The sequence below is a fragment of the Miniopterus schreibersii genome, assembly GCF_964146895.1.
Source record: "Miniopterus schreibersii genome assembly, chromosome: 12".
In the NCBI taxonomy this organism is placed as follows: Eukaryota; Metazoa; Chordata; class Mammalia; order Chiroptera; family Miniopteridae; genus Miniopterus; species Miniopterus schreibersii.
Window position 1 is genome coordinate 54,719,024 of NC_138112.1, and position 27,151 is coordinate 54,746,174.

The window sequence follows — 27,151 nt, forward strand, 5'->3', positions numbered from 1 at the left end:
TTCTTGTGGAGCTATTAGGGAACATCTGCAAAAAACTAAATGTGGATATTATTTCTTCCAATAATTCTATTTATCAAAGTATCTATTTATCTATTTCTCAACATCAAAAAGAGTTATTTGATCCCCAAAGCCTAACACAGTGGGATACATAGTGGTCTCCCACTCTGTAGTGATGTGGAAAGAGGTCCACAGCATAGTGAAGAGTAAAACAAGTTACAAAATAGTATTTGTTAAAAAGAAAAGTACATAGAATTTCTATTTTGTATGTATGTAGATGTAGATGTATATATTTATATGAATATGTCTAGAAAATGTTATTAAAGGGGTTGGTTTGGGTTGGGAGGCTTTCATTTTATGCTTTATAAATTTCTGTAATTTTATAGATCATTTATTCACTTTTGGGGTGATTCCTACATTTAAAAAATAAATAAAACATATTAATTCACTGTGAAAAAGAAAAGCTGTTTTCATGAAAACAGGGTGAACTGGTTACCACATGAGCCTTGATTCTGTTTTACAGTTATAAACAATGTGTCCCCATAATTAGAAGTGTGTGCATATATAATCTCCCATTCTATTACAAAATAAGGTCATTTGCCCATGGATTTTCCAAGGTGAAAACCCTGGGCCAATGGTCAATATTTAACCGTAAGAAATTTTGGTGATGAGACAAAATAGTAAACAAAAGATTAAACTTTGACATGTTTAATGTAAAAGTACATTTAAACATTTAAAATAGTCGAGTTTATTTTTAAGTTACTTTTTAAGAGTCTCATTCATTATGCTTCCTAGGGCCAGGACCATGGGATTAAGGGGGAGCAGGAGAACAGCAGTCAGTGGGGAGGGGGGGAGGGGCCTCCTGACCACGCCCTCACTGAGCATTATGCAAATCAGAGAGAGCCACACAGGCTCCGATTTCCCCCAAGGATTGATGAACAAGTACAAAATAATAGGAAGTGACAGGAAACAGATGACCAAGGTCTAATTTAATGTCATTTAAAGAGACAATATACCTTAAACTGCTCTTCAGAAATTATAGGTTACAAATAAGATAACAGAAACATGTTTTTATCATTTTAGTTCACTAATATAAATTTCCTTATGCAGGAATGGGGTATCATTTGCTATATAATGCAGTTGAACTTAAGAGATATGGTAATTTAGGGTAATTTGTTTCTTACCTTTAGTAATATAAGAAATAAATTACTGTAAACATTCAATTAAATATAAAGATGCAAATTAATATATATTTAATATTTTTAAATATTCATAAGTAGCATAAATAAAAATTAAGCAACATATTTTAATAGTTATATACTTAACTGATGTATATGCATGAATATGGGTGAATATTCTTTCATCAAATCCACATCCAAATAGGGTTAAAAGTCCCACATTTAAAAAATTAAACTTGTCTAAAGCAGATTCAAGCATGTCCAAACAACTAAAATATAAAGTTTTGTTCAATACTAGTAATCTAGAGACCATGATGTGTTTTTTGTGTGTGTAGATATAATACACATGCATAACACATATATGTGTGTTGTATATATGTAATCACAAAATCCCGTTAGCCAAACTGTTTTGATCTTTTTTAAGCTGCCATTTTAAGCTTGTCAGCCACTTCTCTGCCTAAAAATTAAGGCAGTAAATCTCCTTAGAGCAGGTCTTTTTTGTTCAGGAAAGAAACTCTGTCGAGGCCCTTGCTAGTTTCAGAAACCTAAGGCAAATAGGCAGCAACTATTCTCGGAGAAAGTTGTCACACAATCTGACCTGTGGCTTAACAAAGCTGCCCATCCCATACTTCTCTGCAGAGTCAAAGGCCATCTAGGACAGAACATGATAGAGTCCCTGCCCTTTTCCCTAGAGGTATTAGAGCAGTTGTACAACTTCACTGATGCAATGAGATGGTCCCCACTGAGCTGTGCTACAATAGGAAAGAACACCAAGCAACTCCAAAAGGGGAGAATTCCAGAGGAAACCCTGTAATTCCTACTAATCTGGGCAGAAAGAAACTGTAGCTATTAATATGAATATTATTTTCCCTTTGTGGCAGGGGAAAATAGAAGATAGAAACGAATAGATAAGTGACTGGTGGAGGATTAGACCCACAGATAAATTTCTGAATGCTTATGAATGCTTATAAAAGCTTGAAATCAATTATTAACTTACAATGCATACATACAAAAGAGTTGAGGTGAATTCATGCTATAGAAGTCTGTAACACTGGAACTCAGATTTATTAGTCCGTGGATGAGTTGTGACCCTACTCTGTACTCTCGAGAAGAACTCTTACTTTGCTACAGCTGTGGACAGTATCTGTTTGCAGAAGGGGCAGGACTATACCTCAGAGTCAAACTACTTAAGAACCCCAACATGGCCACTTAGCCCTTGCACACCTCACTTCTGCTGAAAAATCATAAGTCTATGTCAAAAAACCAGATTGCTCCTGCCAGATCAACTAAGGGGGCCATATGCAATAAAAACCACCTGCAGCCATCCAGCATTTATAATCAGGCCCAGAGAGTTCTAGCCACTAAAGACATAGCTGTCCCAAGGGGACAGAGATGGTGTGTGGCCTTTGGTTTTAAAACACCTGTCTCATTTTCCCTCCCCTGAACCTCATGCCCAAGCCAGGGCTGACTGGGTTCCCTGCCTCCACTCTCAGAGCAACCACAGTGGTCCTTCCAAAGCATAAATCACATTGTGTCATGCCAGCAGTAAAATAATTCCACTCATCTCTTAGTCTTTGGATCTAAATCTTTTTTTTTTAAATTAACACTACAAGTAAATTGTGTTTCAATTAATGTGTTTATTAATTAGCCTAAGATTCAAAATACATTTCCCTCTGAAACAACACTATAAATGGGGTGAGAGGGGCAATAAGGAAAAATCCTCCCTGCTGGGACCGTCACTCCCCCTCCACCACACTGAGTCTGCGACAGGCAGGGAAAGCATGGAAAAGGGAGGTGGGGCAGCACACTCAAAGGTTAACATTTCACAGAAGCTCCCAAAGCAAGCAGCTCTCAGGTCCACAAAGATAAAGAAACTGTGGCAAGAAGTAGGTGAGATGCCTTTACTTCTCATCTGTGCAGATCTGTACATTTGAAAATGGGTAGGTCTACTTGTAAATGCAAGCTGAAATATCTGAACTTCAAAATGATTTTCAGTCAAACTATGAAAAAACTATATTTTTAGATTTTCTGATCTGGAGGGCCATAAGCAACTCAAGTGGATTTTGAAAACTTGTCCTAGGGAATAAATCACAAATGGGAAAAGCATATATGCATATGAAGGAAGGGCACAAAGTATTCCATATGATCCATCTGCTGAGCAGACATATGATGGAAACCAGAAGTAACTCTGTAAGATCCACCTGCTGTCACTAGAAACGATGTCTTACATAGAAAAATAATTCACTTCAACATGTGTCACTCCAATGAGTGTGCACTGAAACGATATTGTTGAAGAATAATTGTTCGACTGAAAGGGAAATTAACTACTCTAAAACAGAGTACTTCGAAAACAAGAAGTCATAAAACACATACTGTTCTAAATGATCCAGCATATATATGCTATATGGGTTTCTTTTTACCTTTAAAATATAAAAGTCGCTAAAGTAATGCCATTTCACTTTTGTAAAAACCAATTAGAGAAATCATATATAAGTAGAATTCAACAAATAGTTCTTTTTATAATGGGTATTCTATATCTCTGTCCATGTCTTCTAACAAAGATTGTGTGTGTTCAACCTGCATCTATCAATTGGCCATTATTTGAAAATCTATGTTATATATTTTGAAGAAATATAAGCATCACAAGATGAAGAAATAATTCCTCTCTAACATATGTTCCCACTAAATGGAGAAAGTCCTCATACAGCATGTTCGTCTCCTAGTATTTTACTTAGAAAAAAATCAGTCATGATATAAATAGTGCCAAGGCAGAAAATATACAGGTGTGATTATAGAGAGAGAGCTTTTCATTAATGAGCACATAGGAAGAGGAATAAGAGAAAGCATCTCTAATGCAATTGATACACAAATTGGTACAAAAATACAAGATAATATAATGATCATCACTATTGTTATTCCTTTCCCAAAAAGTTTTTCTCTTATAAAAATAAATGTTTAAAGGAAAAAGCTTAAAGCAATGACTTCCTTTTCAAGTCCATTTCTCAGTGTTTCTAATTTCCAGTCACTACCTAAATATAACAAAAGACTGTTTTCCTTGAACAGATAACACTTTTGTAAAAGCTTTGTCATTAGAATGCTGCCTTGATTTTTGTATTTTCTGACATCAGGTTATTTGGGCTACATTTGCTGTCCAGTGTCCATGGATATTTGCAGAGGGCTTCAAGAACTAAATTCTATCTTTTATGATAGCAGCAATAAACATACTTTTATAAAAAGATAAAAGGGTCACAATAAGATGTAACAGATGATAAGTTGGAAAGGATTAAAAATGCAGAGTATAACTTTGAATAATATTTTCAGAAGTACTTCAGACTTTTAACCTGACTTTTAACTTAAAAGTTTTCTACTTCACCCCCTCGCCTCCACTCCCATCATTTGGTATATGGGTTATGTACCAAACCTGGACAAGCATCCCAACTCTATGGCAGGGTCCTGATTTTCAGTAGAATTTGGTGGGTAAATAGATAATTGTGCTGAAATTGAATAGCAGATTTTCTGAGCATGTGAGTTGCCACTTTAAAGTAATAAGGCTGATGTCTTGAAGAAGCAGGGAAGGAGTGAGCATAACAGGGGCAAGTCTAAACAAGCTTTTTAACCTGGAGCCACTGTGCTCCAAAGGTGGCCAGCCCCCATGGCTGAGATGGTGCTAAAGAAACCCACACACACACTCACACACATACACATATGCAGCCCACATTAGAAACGAATTAGAGTAAAAAAAAAAAAAAATACAGAAAAAACATTTTAGAATTAATTTAGATTAAAAAATTATTTGTATGTGAGATTAAATCTGAAAAATAATACATAACCTGTTAAACTCAACTAGTTGTGTTTAAAAGATTTGTTTAAACTAACCTCAAAAAGGTTTCAAGAAAACAGAGAAGACTCTCATGATACTTTAAACTAGCTGAGTGTCAGAACAGTCTCTAGAGCATTTTTAATAAGCTAGACTCCAAGTCCTGGCCCAGATGGGATAAATATGAATGGAGCAGAGGTGAAACCTATGTGATTCTGATGCTGTCAAGCTTGGAGACCACCCAAGAGAGGGTTGAAGGTATATTGAGTGCATCTAAATAGATCACTGAAAGAAAGGTGGCTAAAGAGTTAAATTGAGTCAAAGAATCAGACTTATTCTAAAAGAAACTTTGAACACTAGTTTTAACCTTTTTACTAGTTTATCAACAACTGTATGTTGAGTGCCAGCTAAGAGCGAGGTACTATGGCTCAATAAAGAATCTGAGAAAAGAGGTGATAGGATAGTGATAGAAACTAACGTTTCAGTGTTTCCTATGGGCCAGGCACTGTTCTAAGCACATAGAGAATATAATTTTTAGGTATTATCTCATGTTTAAGTGTTTACAAGTATTATCTTACAACAACCCTATTTTTATCCCCATTTTACAGACGAGAAAACTGAAAAACGGGTTAACTAATTTGCCCAAGGCCCCAGAGCTGGCTAAACTGTATAGCGTGGACTTGAATCCAAACAATCTGACACCAGCACCCATGCTCTTAAGCAGTATTGAATACAGACTTGGCCAAAGAATGAAAAATGGCTCTGAAGATATGCTGTGACATTTAAGTGAACAGAAAGGGTAAAGGTTTGATACCAATATTTCTTCCTACACACTAAAAAATTCATGTCAAAATCAAAAGTGAAAATCATTTTATTTCTGTATAATAAATGGCACTGTTCACACAAAATTCATACCACAGATAAAACCCTCAATAAAGATTCTTATGTATAATTGCTTAAACATTTGGAAGATGCTCTGAAACATATAATGGGTAATATTTATCTAGAAATTAGTTCCTAATGTAAGTTATTAGCTTCATAGTTGTTCTTGATGAAACTATTTTTTATATTAACACTAAGTTTCTTCCCAAATTTGAAAAAAAATGACATTTTATTTTGCAAAAAAAATTTTTTAATTTTTATTTAATTTATTTAAACTTAAAAATAAAACCAGTTCACCCATTTTCCCCACCCTCTGCTCCCCACCTCTTGCAACCACTTACTTGTTCTCACATGCATGAGCTTGTTTTGTGTTTTTAGATTCCACATACAGAGAGATTACATGTATGTCTTTGTCTGATTTATTTCTTTTAGCATTATACTCTCAAGGTCCATCCACGTTGTCACAAATAGCAAGTTCTTATCCTCTTTATGGCTAAATATTATTTGATTGTATGTATATTATATTATATTATTATATTCATGCCACAATTTCTTTATCCATTCATCTATCTATGGACACTTAGGTTATGTCCATGTCTTGGTTATTATAAATGCTGTAATAAACATGGTGGTTCATACATCTTTCTAAATTAGCGTTTTCATTTTCTTTGGATAAATACCCAGAAGTGGAATTGCTGGATCATATGGTAGTTCTATTTTTAATTTTTTGAAGAATCTTCATACTGTTTTCCATAGCACTACACTAATTTACATTCCTTAATACTAGAATCTCTTCTTAAGTCCTCTCACCACTTTCCAATAATCATACTATACCCTTTTCTAACTTTGTGTTCCCCATTATCCTATATGGAATAGAAATGTCTTTCTTATTTCTCCTTATTTTAAAACAATGAAATATTCAAGACAATTATGTGACAGTAGTAGCACAAAGAAGAGGAGGAATAAATGGAAATATTATCGGTATAAGTTTCTTAGATTATAATAAAGTAACAAATGTTATTCAAAGATAGACTATGAAAAGTTAAATACGTATGTTGTAAATCCTATAGCAACTACACATCACTCATACACATAAAACAAAATGAAAATATATACCTAATAAGCCCATGATAGGTTTAAAATGAAATTAAAAGAATATTTACTTTAACAAAGGTAAGAGAAAAAAGGTAAAAGGAAAAAAGAACAGATAAGACAAACAGAACTCAAATGACAAGATAAAATTCAATCATATCAATAATTACATTAAATATAAATGGTATAAACACTCCAATTAAAAGCAAGAGATTGTCAGATTGGAGGGGAAAATAAAACCACAGATAGGTTAAAAGTAAGAGGATGGAAAAAAATGTCACATGATAAACCTAGTAAAAGAAAAGGTGGAGTAGCTATATTAACATAAAACAAAGTAGACTTTGGAACAAAGAATATTACCAGGAATCAAGAAGAACATTTCATAATGATCTAAAAAAAATCAATTCATCAAAAAAATATAACAATCCTAAATGTATACGCCTCCACTAACAGAAGTTCAAAGTAGACAACGCTTATAGAACTGAAAGAAGAAATAAACAAATCCACAATTACAGCAAGGATAATAAAAAATTTAGACAACACTATTAAGCAGTTTGAGCAAATTGACATTTATAGAACACTCCCAACCAACAAAGCAGAACATACACGGAACATTTGTTTAGACCACATTCTGACTTATAAAACAAATCTCAAGATTTTTCAAAGAAAATTATACAGAGTATGTTCTCTGGCCACAATAGGAAGAAACTGGAAATCAATAACAGAAAGTTATATAGATATTTCCAAATAATTGGCAATTTTTAAACACACTTCTAAATAACAGGTGAGGATATCACATGGAAAATTTTAAATCTTTTGAACTGAATAAAAATGAAAAGACAACATATTGAAATTTGATAGATAAAGCAGTGTTTTGAGGGAAATTTAGCATTAAATGCTTATATTAGAAAAGTTGAAAGGTCTGAAAACAACAATCTAAGCTTCTACTTTAAGAAACATGAAAAAGGAGAATCAATTAAACCCTACTTAAGCTGAAGAAAAAAATTAAAAATAAAATCAATGACGTGAAAAGCAACCCCAAAATAGAAAATCAATTAAATAAAAAGCCGTTTCTTAGAAAAATAACAAAATTGATAAACTTCTATTTTATCAATTTATATGGTCACCACTGTTTCTTGAATTTGTTACCTTCCTTCTGAGTTCACTTTTGTTCTTACTGAAGTTTAACCTTTGTTGAGTATCCTTCTTGAATATTCCTCCCTACCTCTCCAGGAATGCTTCAATTGTTTCCACCTAGCTCACTGACTCCAGTTCTAAAAATCTGCTTGCTTCTCCTACTCTCTGATGTGCTTATGGACAGTATACATCCAATCACAGAAGCAGGAGGTGGCTGGCTCCGTTCTGAAGAACCAAATCATATCTTTGTGCTCCCCTTTCACTAAATAAGCCCGGAAGTCTGTACAAATCCACTGGTCCTATCAATAGGAATACACATTTCTTCACCCTGTTTTCCTGAGCTAGACTAAGACTGGGGTTGAGAAGATTGGCAACCCAGTCCCTGCCTTCACAGAGTGAACCAGATCGCAGAGCCCTACCTTACATGGAGCCTTTTAAGTCCCTGTTTTCCTTCACTAGACCTGACGGATTGCTTCCAACCAGGAGCCCAGCAGGCCTGGGCTTTAGTTCTGCTCACAGCTTTGTTTCTATTCTACCTTTAGTTCATAGTACTATTCAAGATATTTAACAATCTAGTATATCCCAGACACAAAACAATCATCCCATATAACAGCTTGGACTGGTAGAAAGGAGGAGGGAGGGAGGGAGGAAAGAAGGCAGGGAAAAGGAGAGAGGAAGGGAGGAAAAATTACATATGTCTGAAACTTACTTTGAAATGCATTAAAAATTATTTGATAAATAGAGAGATGAATAGGTTAATAGCCATTAGATAAATTAAGTATAGTAAAATGTTAATACTAGATTCTAGGTGGTAGGCATATGGGTGTTCACTAAAAAATTCTTTCAACATTTCTGTATATTAAAAAAATTAATAATAGAATATTTTAGGGAAATATCTGAATTAAAAAGCCATGTTAAGTTGTACAGGATAGTATAGCCCTGATACAATATGTTGGTGAGCTATAAAATCAATTTAGTAGGTCCAAGCCAGCATTTTAACAGTGCTTCTTCATATGTGATTAGGTTAAATCTTGTTTTGAAAAACTCTTGTTCTATATACATATGTGAAAGGGCACATATATAATGCAATGTAAAATGTATGTTTTACTGTGGATTATGATCTGAACTATATTTCTTACTATGAAGTTCTATCATATAATTGAAATTTGCTAAAAGAGTAAAACTTTAATGTTCTCACAAATATATATACATGATGATGTATGTTGATTAACTAGATGGTTGGAATTGTTTCACAATGTATATGTATATCAAATCACCACGATGCATACTTTAAATATCTTATAATTTTATTTGTCACTTATACCTCAATAAAGCTGAAAAATAATTATAAAGATGAAAATGATGATAACTAATGCCTACTACTTACTACAATAGGCACTGTGTCCCAGGTACTGTGTAAAAGTTTTATATATGTTAACTATTAAATCCTCACAACAACCCAATGAGGTATTATTATTGTTGTTGTTACACATATTATTGTCTGTAAAATGAGCTGCCTGGATTAGATGGCCTTTAAAGTTCCTTTCAACCTTAAAATGCTTTCATTCTATTTTTCACTCTATTTTTAATCTTTCCTTTATTTAAGTTCCCATACAGCACAAACTGACTCTGTACCATATATTTTTAGCTCTTAATTACATACTGCAAAGTATATTTCCCAATAGTTTCATGTGTGTAGTTTTTATCTCCAAAAAAAGAATGTAAGCTTCCTAAGGGCAAGGTCTTGGATAGTTCTCCTAATCCGCAATTCTGGTTAACACACAGACTGAGCACATAAGGAGTACTCAACATGCTATCATTTCAGTTGGTCTTCTTTGGTTCTCTAATTTGGGGGGTTGAGGGGAGGTGGATCTTTTCTCAAGAAACAATATGAGGTCAATTCAGTTTACCTGGTAGTTAGATGGCAAACAGATTGTGACCTATGTGGGTTTAAGTTTTTCTCCTCCACTATTTTTGTTTTGTTTTGTTTTGTTTTGTTTTGTTTTGTTTTGTTTTGTTTTGTGGAGATTAGAGTCCCTTATCTACCCAACACTGAATTAAACCCAGATCATGTTAAAAGAACCTTTGCTATTTTGTTAGCAGTAGAATATGGAATCCAATGCCAGAAGTATAATTATGGTATCTAGATTGAATTTCTCCCTTCTAGAACACCACTGTCCAATGGAATTTTCAATGATGATGTGGCTATTGAATATTTGAAATGTGGATAGGAACAGAGAACTAAATTTTTTATTTAATTATGATGAACTTAAAATTTAAAGCCACATGGGAATAGTGTGTTGGGCAGTATAACTCTAGAAGATATAACTCAACTGTGGCTTGCTAAGGCTGAAGACTAGGATCTTTCCAGCACTTCTTATTTCTGCTACCATTCTCTTCTCTGAAACTTTCAGCCTTTACTTCCCACTGACATATATTAAGTGTTGATAAACAGACCCTTGCCATATCCGTTTTCCATGCATTATTGGCTTTGTTTAGGAAGAACTTGAAATCTTTTAAAAATGTAACAGGATGCTGATTATTTTTCAGGCAATCACGTACAACTGATTTTCTGATATTGCTAACAGGAGAAAATTTGACTGAAGGGAGTAATAAATTAATGTCATTTCCATCTTTTGTTACACATACTATAAAATAATGTATTCGAACCAGGGCTATTAACGATAGACGAGAGGAAACCACTTAAGAGTCTCCCTTTCATCAATTAGTAGTCAGCCTTAATAATCAAAGATTTTAACTAACAGTCACTGACAACATTGATCAATTTGAATAGAAAATTAGAAAATATGAGTCAATCCTCAAAACAGTTGGTTTTCCTCCCCCTGCGCATATGGCTTCAGTGCTGTTTCTGTTCTTCAAGGAAAGGAACCAACATTCATATTCCCGTCCATTCACACAAAGCTCTCGGCGAGCGGCAGTGTTTTGGGAGGCGGCGGCGGGCGCCCAGGACGCTCAGGGGGCAGAGCGGAGGCAGGTGGAGAGAGGCTGCTGCGCCCTCTCTAACCAGCTGCGGCCTCGCATGACTGTTTTCCTACAAATAATACCTGTGGGTGTTGAAACTGTTCAGGGAATCTATCAAACACGCTCTTTCACTTTGCTGCTGTAACTCCAAAAGAGTCATAGGCAATAATGCCCGTAAGCGGCTGAGTAATTTAAAGACAATTTGTCGGGTCTACTTTCACTCACTTTACCAGAACAATTCTATATTTATTTGGAGGTTTTAAAATGCAACATTTTCTACTCAGTGTGATTAAAACTTTCAAAATAAGAGGGCTTCATCTAGTTAAAGAGTTGTCTTAAACATAAATAGACATAATATGCTATTAGGATGTTTGAGGACAAAACTTTAATCCGAAAAGGAAATAAATGTTTAATCGATTCCATTTTTCACAATTATAGAAGCCATTCACTCATAGACATATGAGAACAGAAAATACCTAAATAGTATAATATTAGGGGAAAATACATTACCAATATATTAATGCAACATTATTGTACTCAAGGAAATCTGAAGGCTGAGGTCTATAACTTATAGGGTCCATCTATTCAAATTGAAAATTTTGGAAGAATAAAAGTAATAACCTTTACAGATTAGTTAACTTTTCTTACTAAGTCATCTGTATCCATATTAAGTTTACTCTATATTAAGTATCATAAAACACTTAAATGTAGGGTTTTTTTTAAATGTTTTTCTATTATACAATTGGCATTTACAGTCACAAGTTCAGAGGGAGAAAGAGCTCAATAATACTTAGTTAAAAAATGTATTTTCCACCCTGGCTGAGTAGCTTAGTCGGTTAGAGATTCGTCCCCACAAGCCAATGTTACAAGTTTGGTCCCCAGTCAGGGCACATACAAGAAGCAATCAATGAATGCGTAAATAAGTAGAACAATAAATAGATGTTTCTCTCTCTCTCTCTTTCTCTCTCTCTCTCTCAACAATAGATGTTTCCTTCTCTCTGTCTGCCCCTCTTCTCCCTTCCTCCTATGTCAATCAACCAATAAAAAATTTTAAAATAAGTAAATAAAAATGTATTTTCCATACTAGTTCATTTAAAATATTATAAAATTAAATAATTTTTTAATTAAAAGGGTTGATTTAAAGATGAAGACGTATTCTTAAATAATCCCTTAATGGAACTTACTCATTAAAATGTTCATAATCACAGTATGACAGTGTATCTTCCTATATAGTTATTTTAAAATAACATTTTAAAAGTTGGATCTTATTTTTGAAAGAGGTTTAATATTAATAAATACAATATTTTGAATTGAAAGTTACCCAACTGAGATATGAATAAAGCTCCCTGCTTTATATAACTTAATTACAATGTAAAAAAAGGAAAATCTTTGAAGTCCAATCTTTTTTTACAAATAGTTTTCATGGTAAAAAGTTCAATTCTGAGCCAGTGATACATATTTGACATTTGATAGTATAATTCTAAAAGAATTCAAGAAAAATACAAATTTGAAAATTTTTCTCATGACCTAAACATCTTTAGGACAAGTCAAATGAAATGTCCCATGACAATAAATGTGTCATGGGTAAATAATGGAGAATAAACAGTATTTCAACCTCATTTCTTATCTTAGCTCACTGTCGTTTGTCCCCCTTTATAATAATTACCTATGCACAAACTCTAGATGGCAATATTGCACTTACTGTCCTTTCAAGAAAATTGTCACAGTCGGTCCCCACATAGCCTCTTTATCAACATTTTATGTGCCACAGATCTATAGCCTCTTATTATAAGTGTAATGAAGCAGAAGTTATTGAAGCATTTTATTGATTGCTCAGATCACAAGTTTACTGCCATACTGAATTGGCACCTTACTTGCTGAAGCAAACTGCTGACACCTTTTTTAAAAAGTGACAACTACATCTATTTCATGACCAGAAATCCATTTTCATCTCTATCAAGACAAGAATGCAATTTTCACTTCATTTAACTGATGTTAGGCCTGCTCAAAGCATGACACTTAGAAAAAGACACAAGTTTAAGGTTCTTAAAATACTTCAGGTAACTAGAGTGCAGCTTGGTTTCAGGGGAAAATGCATCACTCACATCCACAAACAACCTGATATTCTAAACATTACCTCTCAGAACCTGTAGAAGTAGTTTTCGCTTTGAAACATTTGAAATGCTACTTTAATGTTTTTAATAGTATGTTATATTTATATATCACCAATTTTTTCCCCAAGGTTTCAAAGGGCATCAAGAAGTTCAAAACTGAAATATCTGGGGTACTGCCCCAGGAAGAGTAAATCAAGAAAACAGCCCAATTTTTAATGTACATATAAATGGTGATCTAATGCAGAGCAAAATACTGTGTTATGTACTTGAAAGTTGCTAAAAGAGTGTATCTCGAATGCTCTCACCACAAAAAATAAATAGTAATTCTGTGATGTAATGGAGGTGTTAACTAACCCTACTATGGTAATCATTGTGCAATGTATGTGTATCAAGTCATTACATTGTACACCTTGAACTTACACACCAATATATGTCAATTATATCTCAATAAAGCTGGAAAAAAAGTAGCTGGACTACTAAAAAAAGAGTACATATAAAAAAATGAAATAGAAATAGTTATTCTTTTAGTAATGTAAAAAGACCAATAAATGATTTTGATTGATCTAAGACACAAGATGAACTGAAAAGACGATCTAAAAAGAAACTTTCAACACTTTTTTATTCAAAATTAAAACACTAAGATTCCTTTTAAAATACATTTTGCAATGAACAAATTCTGTTAGCACTAAATGTAATTCAAGCATATTCTGCATAGTAATTCTATTGTAAGTAGGTTTATATTTTATTATTGATTTAATATCTAAGTATCAAATTTACTGGATGTGTAGATAAAGTGAACCAATACTAATAAAATTTTTTAACAAAATCTATGGTGTTTGGTAGAGGTTAGTTTTATGTAATAATAAAGTACATTTCAGTTTTTAACTGCAAAACCAATATATCCTGAAGTTGGATAGCCATTTCTACATCTAATTGTAAAGTTACAGTACAGTTGCAGTTTAAAAAGTGAAACCTAATTTTGAAATAGATTTTACTGTCTGATATTTTTAAACTCAAAGCATCCAATATGGAGAATTTAGAAATAGCACATAACAGCATTCAAAAAAGTACCTTGCTTAAATTAATAAACAAAAAGGGCCATATGCCACAAAAACTTAAATCACTTAGGCAGAAAATTATACTTTTTAACAAACTTCATTAATTAATGATCTTTTAGAAATAACCCAGGTACATATTTCCAAATTAAAATTATAAAAATTAAACAGAAGCTTCGGATATAAATAAAAATTGTCAGGTTTTTTTCTATACAATGCCAAAGTTAGAAAATGCTCCAAGACTGTAAGAAATATTTGAGGGTATTTTACGGTTTATTTGTTTTTTAAGTAATCAAATAAGCTAAAATTGAATTTCAAAGTTGATCCTTTCTTTCCAAAGAGCTGAAAATTAGGAGTAGAATTAAAAATTCCTTCAAGTTTTTTTCATGTCTTAGCTAGGAAAGGGACTATGGTTTGTGTTTGGTTTTTTTTGTAATTAGGATTATGATTGTAATGATATTAGAATTAGACATTCTTTGCTTCTCTCTGAATTTTAGAAATTACTATGCAATCTATAACAACTGTTAGGCTATCCTGTAAACACTTTAAATGATTAAAATTGTATGTTTATGAACTCTTGTAAAAACTGGTGTTTTAAGGGAAGAGAGCCATGCATTCATTACGTAAACATCTCCAAGAATTTTGTTGGTTGCAAGGTAAAAAAAATCAAAGCACTATCAAAACTGGGAAGACATTTCCAGAAATGAATGTTTCCCCCAAATCACGTTTGTACTAAATAAAGATCAGCCATTCCAAATCATTATTTATGTAGGCTCCTGGCACAGATCCACGGACTTTTATGCATCTCTACAGTGTTTCCGCACAGACTGACATATATTTTGTTTACTGACAGCAACTAAAAGCTTTATGTAGGATCATAAATAAAGAAGATCATGTTTAAAAATCACTAATATCATTTTAAAAGGTAGTGCAGGCTTGTGTTTTGGCCTCTGTTTAGCTGTGTTAGGCCTATGAATGACAGCCTCCCTGCTTGAAGCACACAGAAAGCACAGCCTTCCTCATTCACTGACAGGACTGTGGCCTTTTCACACGTTCCCTCCACAGCAGTGTTTGTCCCCAAACACTGGAACTCGACACAATGGCATTCCTACTTCAACACCCCCACCAACAGCACCACTACATAACAAGAATGCTAATGAGATGGAACAGGAAAGTGTTAACTGCATTTTATATGAACTCAGTTATGTTACTTCAAAAATGACCAATTAAATAGATTCTGCTTAGCTCTGAGCAGTTTCTAAGATGTTTCAACTTTTAAGAAAATAAATGTGAAAATGTAAGACTAAGCGACTTTATGTTGTCCTAAATATATCACATTTTATAGACACAAATCAGTATATATTTAATACCACACAAATGCAGTGGGCTGAATTCAGTTGCGTGCTATAATAGCCACATTAAAGTTAAAAAATTTTAAAAAATGAATAAGTTCATAAGCATAAATCCAGTAGTTCTGACTTTTCTTTTAAAGCTATATTATGACAGTTTACTTAACAGAAATTTCCTGATTCCCAAACAGCAACTTATAGTCTATAACCTTTGGAGAGAATCCCAGCAAAACAATATTATTGTTTTTATACATGATCTCAGAAGTGGGATACACGGAAATGATATTAAGAGTTCACATAGTCCTATAACTTAAGAGCTTAGATTCATTATGGAAATAGAAACCATCATCCATCTCCATTTTTCCTATGTAATGATTCCTTAACACAATCTTCTATAAAGCTAAATAGAAAAGGCCATCCTTAAGGTCAGATGAAGTAAATGCAGTTCAAATAAAGTTCATTAATGCTGAGAGAAATATCTGCTAAGAAGCCCCACTGAAGAATAAATCTGTGGCCTGGCCCAACCCTTACCACTGATGGCCTGAAAATGGCACCACTATGGTGACTTTTCTAACTATTGCAAAATGTTAAATTAAGTCATAATATAAGAAGACAAAAAAAAAGAGACTCAAGAATATCTGTAATTGAGAATATCTAAAAGAAATCGAAATTTGCAACTATTTGAAATGCATACTATGCAAATATCTTTTTCTTTCTCTCCACTTTTATATTTTAAAATAAAAGTTAAACAAGTATTTTAAAACTATTGCGTACAAAGCTTTTAGTTATAACAACTTAGCAAAAGAAAAAAGGAACCTATTTAGGAATGGCAAAGAACCTAGGTTTTTAAATATTTCTAAATTTGGCATGATGTTGATGATATAGACAATTTCAGAGATGCTAAAAATGTTAATTTTGCTCATATTTACATGTATATTTATTTTAATAAATATATTTTTCATCAATGTTGAGTCATAAAGAAACCTTTACATTCAAAACAGCAATTCTTAAAGCATTTTCTTTTCTCACAGTACCCAGAACACTTTTCAATCTCATACAAATGTTTATCTCTGTTTAAATTTTAAATGTTTAGTTCAATGGAAGAAAAAACATAACTACTTTCTGAGTTGTTTTGGCTTATTTCTATCTCTAACACTTTCACTTTTAATAAAATTTAGAAAGTGTTTAAGTTTTTTATTTTTATTTTTTAGATTTGATGTAAACTGCTTTTCTTGCTTTGGAGAATGGTCTCATGTTTTCTTTAACATTCAATAATTTTAAACTGACTAATTAATGGACTCAAACCATTTAATAACAAACAAATGATTGTAATCAAATTGGTCACAATCCATTTTATAATATCATTGTATCATAAAGGTTAAATAATATTTTAGTAAAAGTAATTTAATCTAAATACAATAAAATATATTTTACACTAGTTTTTTAACAAAGTATTAAAAATAAGATTGGATTTTTATTTTTTCATATTTATTATTATAAGTAGTCTTATCTATAATAATTTTCATCCCATTTATGGATTCATTGAAATTTATTAACTAGGCAAACCAACTGAATTTTGAGAATAAAAGTTTCTCACAGGAAGCTGTTTCTTGCTAGTTCTCCATACCTTAGTTCAAGAATTTCCTTGTCAGTACAAGTTGTTCTTTTCCAGTCTAGACAGCAGGAGGTGCTGTGTGAACACTGACACTGGATTCCTTTCCCACCTCCCCTCCCCCTGCACGCGGAGAACAGCGCAATCCTTTCAAAATATTCATTTTCCAGCAGCCTGTGACCTGAGATAATGAGTCCAGTTCTAAACTGAAACCTCCCAGTTAGAAATGTAAAACCCAGCTCTTATTTAACATGGTAAAATACATGCTTAAGACCAAATACAAAGAGGATTCTACAAATGTGACAACTCCATTTTTACTTTTTAAATGGCATCAGTCATTCTCCTTTGCCACGTGAATTCTACTTTACAATAAGTCCAAGTCCCTATAGGTAGTTATGAAAATATCAAAGTCTTCACACACACTCACAGTCATGGAATGAATACTTGGAAGTTAAAGGACAACCTTTACTTTAGCCTAATTCAAATACATTCATTCTTTGTCTATATTTTCAGGTTCACAAACATATAAATTAAATAAGCATAGACAAGTTGTTATTCTTGACATGAAGTTAATTTGCAATTTTATTTCCCAGAATACAATTAGTTATATTTTAGCCCAACTTCTACAACAGCAATCCTGATTGCATGCCACGGGGAGGGGGGAAAAAGAGGCTGAACATTTAAATTTTCAAATGACTTAGGAGCTATTAATTTTCTCATTTAAAGTAACTGTCTATGGAATTTCCACATAAGAAGTTGCCTTTGCTTTGCACAGTATGTAGCAAGAAAAGATGAGACATATGACATCCCATACCAAAAGACAGATACAATTAGCCCCATTATTGTTGCCTTTGAGATTACAGAAGAAGCATTTTGGCTCCCTAACGGGCACTGAGCTCACAAAATACATGTCACAGTTCTTTTATGACACGATGCCAATCACTGCTTCTATACAACCAAGTACATTTTAAAACACAGAATAAAGCCGTTTATAAAAAGGGGTGACTCACCTGTTTATAATATTTCTTTGCAGACTTTAAACGTTGGTACAAGGCCAAAAGAACTCCTTGGATGTACATCTTAGCTCCTGAGGGGCTGAAACCTTCTCCCTTAGAGACCCAGACTGGTCCCCGCAAAGGTGTGATGGAATTTTGCAGGCATTTTTCAAGCAGAGGAACTATGCAAGGAAATAAGGGAAAATAAATTCTTTTGACCCGACTGAAATACACTGCCTGGAACACAGCCCCAGTACCAGAGCTAACTCTTAACATCTATTATTTATATCTGACCTAGGTTAAGCCTTAGAGAGGCAATTCCTGCATTACTAGTGGCCACCATGAAGGATGTATTTATATTGAGACACCCCCATGCAGCACTCATAAGCCTTGTGAGCACACCTGAATAGTTCTGAAGTGTGCCTAACTAGCTGCACAGAGTGCCGTGGTGTGCACTGATTGCCTTATCTTCTCATTTATCACAGATGAGTTGGAACCAACCTTGCTGAAATCTACTTGCATTGTCCTGAGAAAATTGTAACATCCATGTTGCTTCTGTGTATAGCTTCCCGTAGAGGAGTCTATATATCTAAAGCACCACATCTGGAAATTATTCATAAAATATAATGCACACCTTTATAAGCCATCCCACTCAACTCGTCATTGCTGTTGCTTAAATAACCCCCAAAACAGGGTGGCGAGGCTGTTTAAAGTTAAAGGGAAAATCTTAAGTAGGCATTTTATCATACCTTTTGGTTTTTAAGTTTGTGGGATTTAAGATAGTCAAAGATTTAGGAATGCTACTCCAGTACGGGCTTTGTAAACAGAAGATATTTACTTGTGGGCCTGTATTGCAACCTCCATATGGACATGACAGACATGTTTATACACTTTTTCACATGATTAGCTTATGAAGTCTTTCTAGTGTAAAATAGTCAAATAACATGGCAGCCAGCTCACATTTTTCAAGATTTAATTTCCCTCTGGAAAACCAGAAATAAAGAAATAAAAAATATTTTAAGCATACTTGGGAACCCAGAGAAATGAAAGGATATATATATTTTTTAACTTGATCTTTACTGAGGTGTATACATGTGATACAACATAAACATATAAAATAACTATATGGCTTGGCTTACTTATGCTGATACATGTTTTTACTAAAAAAGAAATTAAATAGGTCATCAGCAAAGAAGACAGGTCCGTGCCATTGGTTATGTTATATGTTGCATATTTTATGCAGAGAGGCCTAGCGTAGCAATCTGGAAATTGAATTACAATTAGGTTCAGCTGAGCTGCTGAGCAACTGAGTTATGCAAATGGCCTTTGCTACTGGTATTCTGCTGAATTTTGCTCTTAGTAAAAAAAGTTCTGCATTTTATGGCACTAAGTTCTGCAACTCTCTACCAAAGCACAATTTAAATTCTTTCTCATATGTTCAACACTAAGGGGAACATTGGAAATAGAGTTTAAGATTTTCTAAAACTACTACAAATAAAGTTAAAAGGAAATTATGACCCAATGATTCTTCAGACATCTTCAGATATGAGCATGAAATTCACTCACCCAGGCTAAAAGTAAATCCCTAAAATTCACATATTGAAACCACTTTTATACTCTTAGAGTAACTGCATTTCTCTATAAATTTTATCAAAACAAATGCCTCAAACTTCTTTAAAAAATATAAGATCACACATATTATAAAAGAAATAAAAAGTAAAAGAGAAACTTATTTTCAGGACTGTAACTCTTTAATCTTTCAAAAAATGTATAATAAAAATCAATCTTGCTTATAATTTTTCCTAAAGAAACTTAGTCTCAGACTTATCAGTGCTTTTAGTTAACTGCTACACATTTATATATTACTATGTATTATTAGATTTTAATTTGTACACTTTAATTGGTACACTCATTGAATCTAGCACAGTTTTGAATATGGAAAGACATACATAAATTGCTGTTAAATTGAAACTAAGTTAAACAAATTAAGAAATAGATAATAAACTTGAGTGATTTACATCCTAGACTTAATCTTGAATTTAAACCTGAGAAAATTTTATCAGATGCTCTAGATTAATTCATCAATGCTTGTCACAGAATAAATTTCAAAGTCTTTGTCAGTCCAAGGGATTCCAAAAAAAAATTTCATAGATCTTCTAACATAAAACTACTTTTTTCAGAGTTTGTACCCGCCATAAGAATTTAAGAGAAAAAATACAGCTTCGAAAAAAATCCACCACAAATGATATCAAAATGCAAGCTGTGTCAGAATTGATACTGGATGGGAAATAGCTCCCATGCTCCACATGATTTATATAATTGGGAATACTATGGAAACCAGAAACAGAAAGGAAAGAAAGCAGTGTTCACAAGCAGGTTTCATAAGGGGCTTCAGAATCCGCTCTGAACTTGCTGAATAATCTGTTCAGTATTCCAGAATCTCCCTGCTGGAAGCAGGGTCCTCATTATAACCACGAGCGCGCTAATAAAGGTTAGCCTCTGAACTAGGGATTAGAAGGCTCTTTCTTTTGGGAAGCTGCAAACTAGTAACTTTGATGATCTTCTTGAAAAGGAAGACAAAGCACACTCCAAGAACAAACAATGTTTCCACTAACTAGGAAGGTACAGAAAACATAAGAAAATGATACGCCTAAATACTTAGAAAGGAAGTATAACTCATCTTAACACACTGGAAAAACGGAAAAAAGAAAATTTATCAGTTAAAGAACTCTCCATAAAAAAAAGCACTGGCAGAGCATGATAGTGATGAAACATAAAAGAAAAATTGATTTTAAAAAATTTACTTGACTTTTCAACCCCAACTATAGATTTTAAGGTATGAATTATTTTTTAAGCATTTTAATGGATATTCATAATATTCTATAACAAAGAAGACTCATAAGTGTTCTTAAGCATTGGTTTTCTCTCTTTCATGTAGAGTTCTCCTCTCTGTTTCTAAAGCAAAAATGTCATTCTGTTAAAGAAGACGGCTGCATAAAGATTTGCAAGAAATAAGGGCAATGATTTAGAAAGGATAAGATACTTTTCAACCCTGGAAATAGCATAAACCTAGATGTTTCTATGAGTTAGCAAAAGCCACAATATATACATAATAAAAAAAAAAAAAAAATGCCTTTCCCAGAGAATGAACTCCAGGATATTATTTTGTGTGTCCTTTCAAACCATGAGCTTCACCTTCAAGTGGCTACTCAGAAATAATGCTTCATTCAAGAAAGTTAGCTGGCTCCTTCTATCCTGTGCTCCTTTAATATTTGTGTGCATAGCTACGCACAGCATTTCCCCTTATGTCTGGGGTCTTTCTTATGGGTGTTCTACATATTTTCTATTTACAAGATTGTGACAAGACCTTTCCTTCTCTATAATTTCAATATTTTCATTAAGCAAGTCCTCTACATTTTTGTTAGACAAATGGTTTGGAGATTAGTCACTCCTTAAATTTATCAACATGCGTAGATCAGTCAAGTGTGATCACTCCGTCGAGATCTTTTCCACCACTGGAAAGGTGAAAAGCTATATGGATGATCACTTTTTATCCATTTTGACTATGGGGCAAAATGAAATTAACCCAATAGCCCCAATGAGTTTGAAGTTAAGATTGAGGATGCTGGGTAAATAAATCATATGACCAAAAAGAGTAACTTCACTAGACAGGGGCCGTACTGAGCACACTGGGTAAACAGATCATTCGATTCGAAGGAGCAGCCGCATCAACCTCATAGCCATCAGCTGATACTTTTCTCACTCATGCTGCTCCGTTGCCTTTGTGGTTCTTCCTCTTTTCTACCTGTTAATGTATTCTTGTCCCTCAAGGTTCGTGTCAAACATTATGTTGTCTAGCAAAATGTCCCAAGTGCTTTAGGCACAATTAAGTGCTACCTCCTCTGTTCCCCAGAGTTTTGTGTATACTTTAATTCTCCCCTCATTGATCTGTATGAGTCCTTACTGCTCCCCTTCCACTTCCAACCTCCAGTAAATCATAAACCCTTTGGGGTTTGAGGCGAAGATCTTTTTCAGCTTGGTAAAAGCAGTGCTCAATAAATGACTACTGGATGAATAAATATACTTTAGATATACTGTGGACAGTCTTTTAGGAAAGTTTTAGGACTGTAAAACCAACTGCACATGATCACTTCAAATTTGTAACTTTCTAAGACCTGATGAAAATTTGATCAAAATTTGATAAATAAATGTAAATATACTAGAATTTTGAAGCATATTTAGGGTATGTACAATTGTTTTATTTTTCCATACAGAATTACTTTGAAGGTTAGAAGGAAAATAAATATAAGAAGAAAACAATACGATTTGGTAGCAGAAGCTTTAACTGGACAGGAGAAGGCCAGAGGTGGGTATTTAGAAAGTGCTTGGGAAATCCTTATGTGCTTTATCCTACCCTGTCATAAATCATGCTGCTATGGGAAACACACACAATGAAACTTAAATAACATAGAATTCATATTAGATTAAGGTCAAAATAGCTATTTTAAATAATAAAGGTGTAATTCCCTCTAAGAATTCCAAACACAATGAGTTCAAATGCTATTCATAAGAAAAACTGTTCAGCCTTCAAGAGGGCCTTATATTAAAACCACTTCATCACTGATAAGAAGCTTGAATTTATTTGGATTTATAATGGGAACAGAACAAGGATTTTTGACAAGGAGCCAAAAAATCCCTCTAAAGAGAATCCACAAAGCTAATGGAACTTACCAAATAGATAAAGACTGGTATCATCTATGAAGGTCTATACCTAGGGAACATATAGCTCTCTCCAACATTTCACTTTAAAATAGACACTTTATATATTGCATGTGAATCTACTATGGAAAGCTAAAAAGATAATTTTTATTAATATAGTTTCAAAAAGCACTGGAAATTGTCAAAGGCTTTAATAACTTGCTTCCAATTATAAATTAAAATTCATGCCAATTAAATATCCAGAATCATAATTTACATAATATTGTAATTTTCACATTTCAGTCAGATGCATGAGACTATGGGGGAAAAATAAAACAGCACTGCCCAGAGCATAATTATCTGCAAAGAAACTGCTATATGCTCTTTGACAGCAAGTTTTAGATCTCAATCTCAAAAATACATGGCTATTATTAGTAGGATGTCATTTGGAAATTTCCCACCAATTCGATTGGAATTTATTTTTTAAATGAAGTTTATCCAAAATGCCTTTTTTTAAAATGAAACAAAGCGAGTTTTTAAAAGATACTAAGATTTGAGTGCTTCCCATCTGGAAAGTATGCCTAGAGGGAATCTGAGCTAGTGTCAAGGTATGTGTGTGTTTTAATGCTCTTACCCGGCTTCGGGTAATAGCTGGAAAACTCCAGGTCCCAGAGCAACCAACAGACAGCACTCAAAAGCATGGTCTGCTGGGAAGAATGAAGTATGGAGAGCATCCTGTCTCCTATGTTGCTTGATTTATATCAATATATTTTCATCCAAACACAACTAAACTAATAGCTGCTGTGTACTTTTTGTTTACATGCTGTATGTCAAATCTTATTGTCCCTGAGGTACTTATGAGAAAAGATTTAGCAGTCGTTTTCTTAAATACCAATGCCTACCCAAATTTGGGTTTTTCCTCTACTGAACAAAATGACAAGCCCACTATTGCTATACTTAGAGCAATCTTTCACAGCTGCTTTAGTTTCCCAGTGATCCTATTAAACTGACGGCATATTGCCTGTGGGGTCTAACATGTTATAATACTGCTGTAAGAGACATTGATCTGTAGGACAGGATCAAACAGAACAGGGATGCATTGGGGAGGAGAATTTCGTAGGTCACACTGTGTTTTTTTTACCTGAGTAAAATTTAATTTAGACATGGTGACCTTTACAGAACACCTGGTTATTTTAATTGCTGATACGTGGGTGAACGTTGACATTGGGGCTTAGGAGGTATGAAGTCTTAGAAATGTCTTCTCTGTTTGGAAAATGCAGCCTGAGTCATGTCTTTTCTTAGCCTGAACGAAGTAGCTGTGCATTAAATATGCTGGCACATCTTCTGCTTGAGCAAGTGGACCGAAATGGTGTGAATTGTTAATGCCTTGCTGCTTTGGTTCACGGCTTGTGATTGATCATTTGTAACTATATCTACTCCTTGTTCCATGAAATCAAGTATGGAGTAATGGGTTCATCAGATTTTGGGGTTAAATTGAGAGTGAAGAGGTACTGTGTGTGGAAATAAGAGTTGCCATGTTCAGGGCTGGCCTTGTAACAGCATGGAATCTAAAGGCGATATTCAAAACCACTTCACTCATCATACGCTTACTGATTCTGAATAGGGCCCATTTGCAGGGGACATTTGGTAGTTTTCCAATACGCTTTATGCCTCTTTCTACTTCCACCACCATGCACATCTCTTTTTCATGCACCCCCAGTAGCACACTGGTGGAACAGGTCAGCATACACAATTCATTTATTTAAATAACTTGATTTATACAAGTAGAAATGAGCTAGGATTCTATTGTCTAAGCCTTGCCTTTCCCCTCAACAAAAATAGTGTGTGTGTGCCTTTGAAAATACAAGTATTTTGTGAACCCAATTTCTAGGGCACTTAAAATATCTGAAATGTAGTAATAATGTAAAATAACTTAATTGAATTAGTATATGGACAACCTTAAGGTTGCTTAAAGGAATGCTGAGAATTAACTACATCTAATCTGTTTTTATGTGTCTATGGTCTATATCAACGCATAATAATTGAATATATATGACTGGCTTTTGGAAAATTTAAAGCTCTTAAAATGTAAAGTATTATCTTAGAGTTAGTTTTGGAAAGTACAATGCATGAAACTTAATAAATAAAAACAGCAAAAATTACAAGTAAAGGCCTTTAGAAATGTCATTAGATAATTGCTTGCTATAATAAATGATACTTTCTTACATTATTATTTTTTATTTTTATTACTAGTCTTTAAATCTTAACCCAAATTGTGTTAACTCAGGCACCAATTAACTTTTGACCTAGTTGGAAATGATGTAATAGAAAACATAGTAAAACAGGAACAAAATCAAATATACACAGCACTTACACATGTAAGCAACATTCAAAAGCAAGCTAATTGTAAACTGTCTCAAAATTCTACTGCTATGTTGTAAAGTCACAATGAATACAAATCTAAAAAATAAAGTTTATAGCTAGATCCTTTTATTTCCCTTTTTTCTTTCCTTTTTATTATTATTATTTTTCTTTTGGTCTCAAAAGCTGGAATAATGCTAATGTTATTAATAATATTAATAATGTTAATACCTGGCAGATGCATACCCAATTCAGAGAGACCTAGGAGTCAGAGGATGTGGGTAGAGCTGTTTTGTCTCCTTGAATGCAAATGTTAAGGAAGCAATTTACTTACATTTAAACATTTCATCTATGATATAAAATGTATGTCATAAAAATTATATTTTAAATGTAATAAACTAAAAAGTTGTAATAGTTCCAGCAATTACAATATAGGGTTCCCTTTTGACATTTATTTCTCCATGTTAGTTTCACAAAAGTAGAATCTTCTATAATTAACATTTTATATATTTTTGTCTATGATTCCATCTTTCTTCTAAAAACTCTTAGGAAGGAAAAAACCAATCTCTGCTGAATCATCTTCTTTTACATGGAGAACTTTGAGAGAAAAAAAATTGTTAACAGGTAGTAACAATTAGGTTATTTGCTTTCACTGGCTTTTTTCATGTTTTTTACACATGAACTTCTAGGACTACAGAGAAGTCAGAATCAGAGTAAAATTTTCAGAGTTCAAAGGCTGAGAAATAAGAGATATAAAAACCAGAAGGTAGAAAGACAAACCCAAGGAGACAAGGGAAAAAAACCCCAACAATTCGGTTGTTTTAAAAATTACATAAATCCTGAAGTAAGTTTAACCCAACAAAACCTAGGAGTGATGATCATATATATCTTTATGAATATAAAAGAGACTCTATGTTTTAAAGACTTCAAAGGGGGAATCTCTAACAGATATTAAAGAGCCTATGAGCAGATTACACTGTTTTGTGAATGTTCATATCACGATTCTGCATTACATGCTTAATAAAAGATGATACTGATCTAATTATAGTGAATTCTCTAAAAAACCTTTCTAAATCAAGCCTTAACAAAAGTCTTAATATTCTCTATAGATCAAATAGTAGAAATACAAATGAGTGATTACTTAGCCCTTTCTGTTTCTGCCCAAGCCACAAGGCCACCTCAAGTCTGAAGCCCGGAAATCACTAAGAGGCACTGAGGTCCATGTCTAGGGAAGCCTGAGACCAAGGCAAGGTCACAGGGAGGATCTGTAGATTTCTGATCAGCAGCTTTGCTACAGAAAAGTGCTCTTAACTAGCTGCCTTTGTATATACCAATTTGTCCTAGAGAGCTTTAAGGGCTGATTAATAAGCACAAGCACTTGGAACCCTTCTCCAGCAAGAACCATATGTTTTTACGTTTCGTAAAATTTGAGTAATAAAGGTATACGGGGAAGGGACCCAAGAACTGAAGGGAGGCAGATATATTTAATTTTAAAGACGACACATCCATAAGTTTGATCTTATTGCCTGAAAAGTTCTAGAACAGATTATAAAATGAATGGTTTCTGAACCCTTAGGAAAATAAACAGTAATCACTGGGACCCAACATGGGGTAATTTACATATTAAAGGAATATTTAATGAGCATGGAGAGAAACTCTTGGGAAAATTCCCTACGTGGGTCTGGAGATCTCCAACACCAGCATATAACTATTATTTCTTCCAGTGAGAAGCAGGTCTCAACAGACTGTGGCTAAATCTATAGGCCTCTTCCCAGGTAAATGGGTGCATCTGCAACAAGGTAAGAGAACATCTAGGGGCTGCAAACCTCCTGGTTAAGTCCCGTAGAATTTATGATTGCTTGTTTTTAAATGTCTCAATTTA

At 33.6% G+C, this 27,151-nt stretch overlaps 1 protein-coding gene across 1 annotated transcript in view; it reads right to left on the reverse strand.

The window, feature by feature from the left end:
• DCDC1 (doublecortin domain containing 1) overlaps nucleotides 1-27,151 on the reverse strand; it is a 279,224-nt gene that overhangs the window by 186,833 nt on the left and 65,240 nt on the right. Inside the window, exon 9 of the mRNA XM_081153073.1 lies at nucleotides 18,226-18,392. Within this exon, the coding sequence (XP_081009199.1) occupies nucleotides 18,226-18,392 (167 nt within the window). The remainder of the gene's footprint in view (nucleotides 1-18,225; nucleotides 18,393-27,151) is intronic.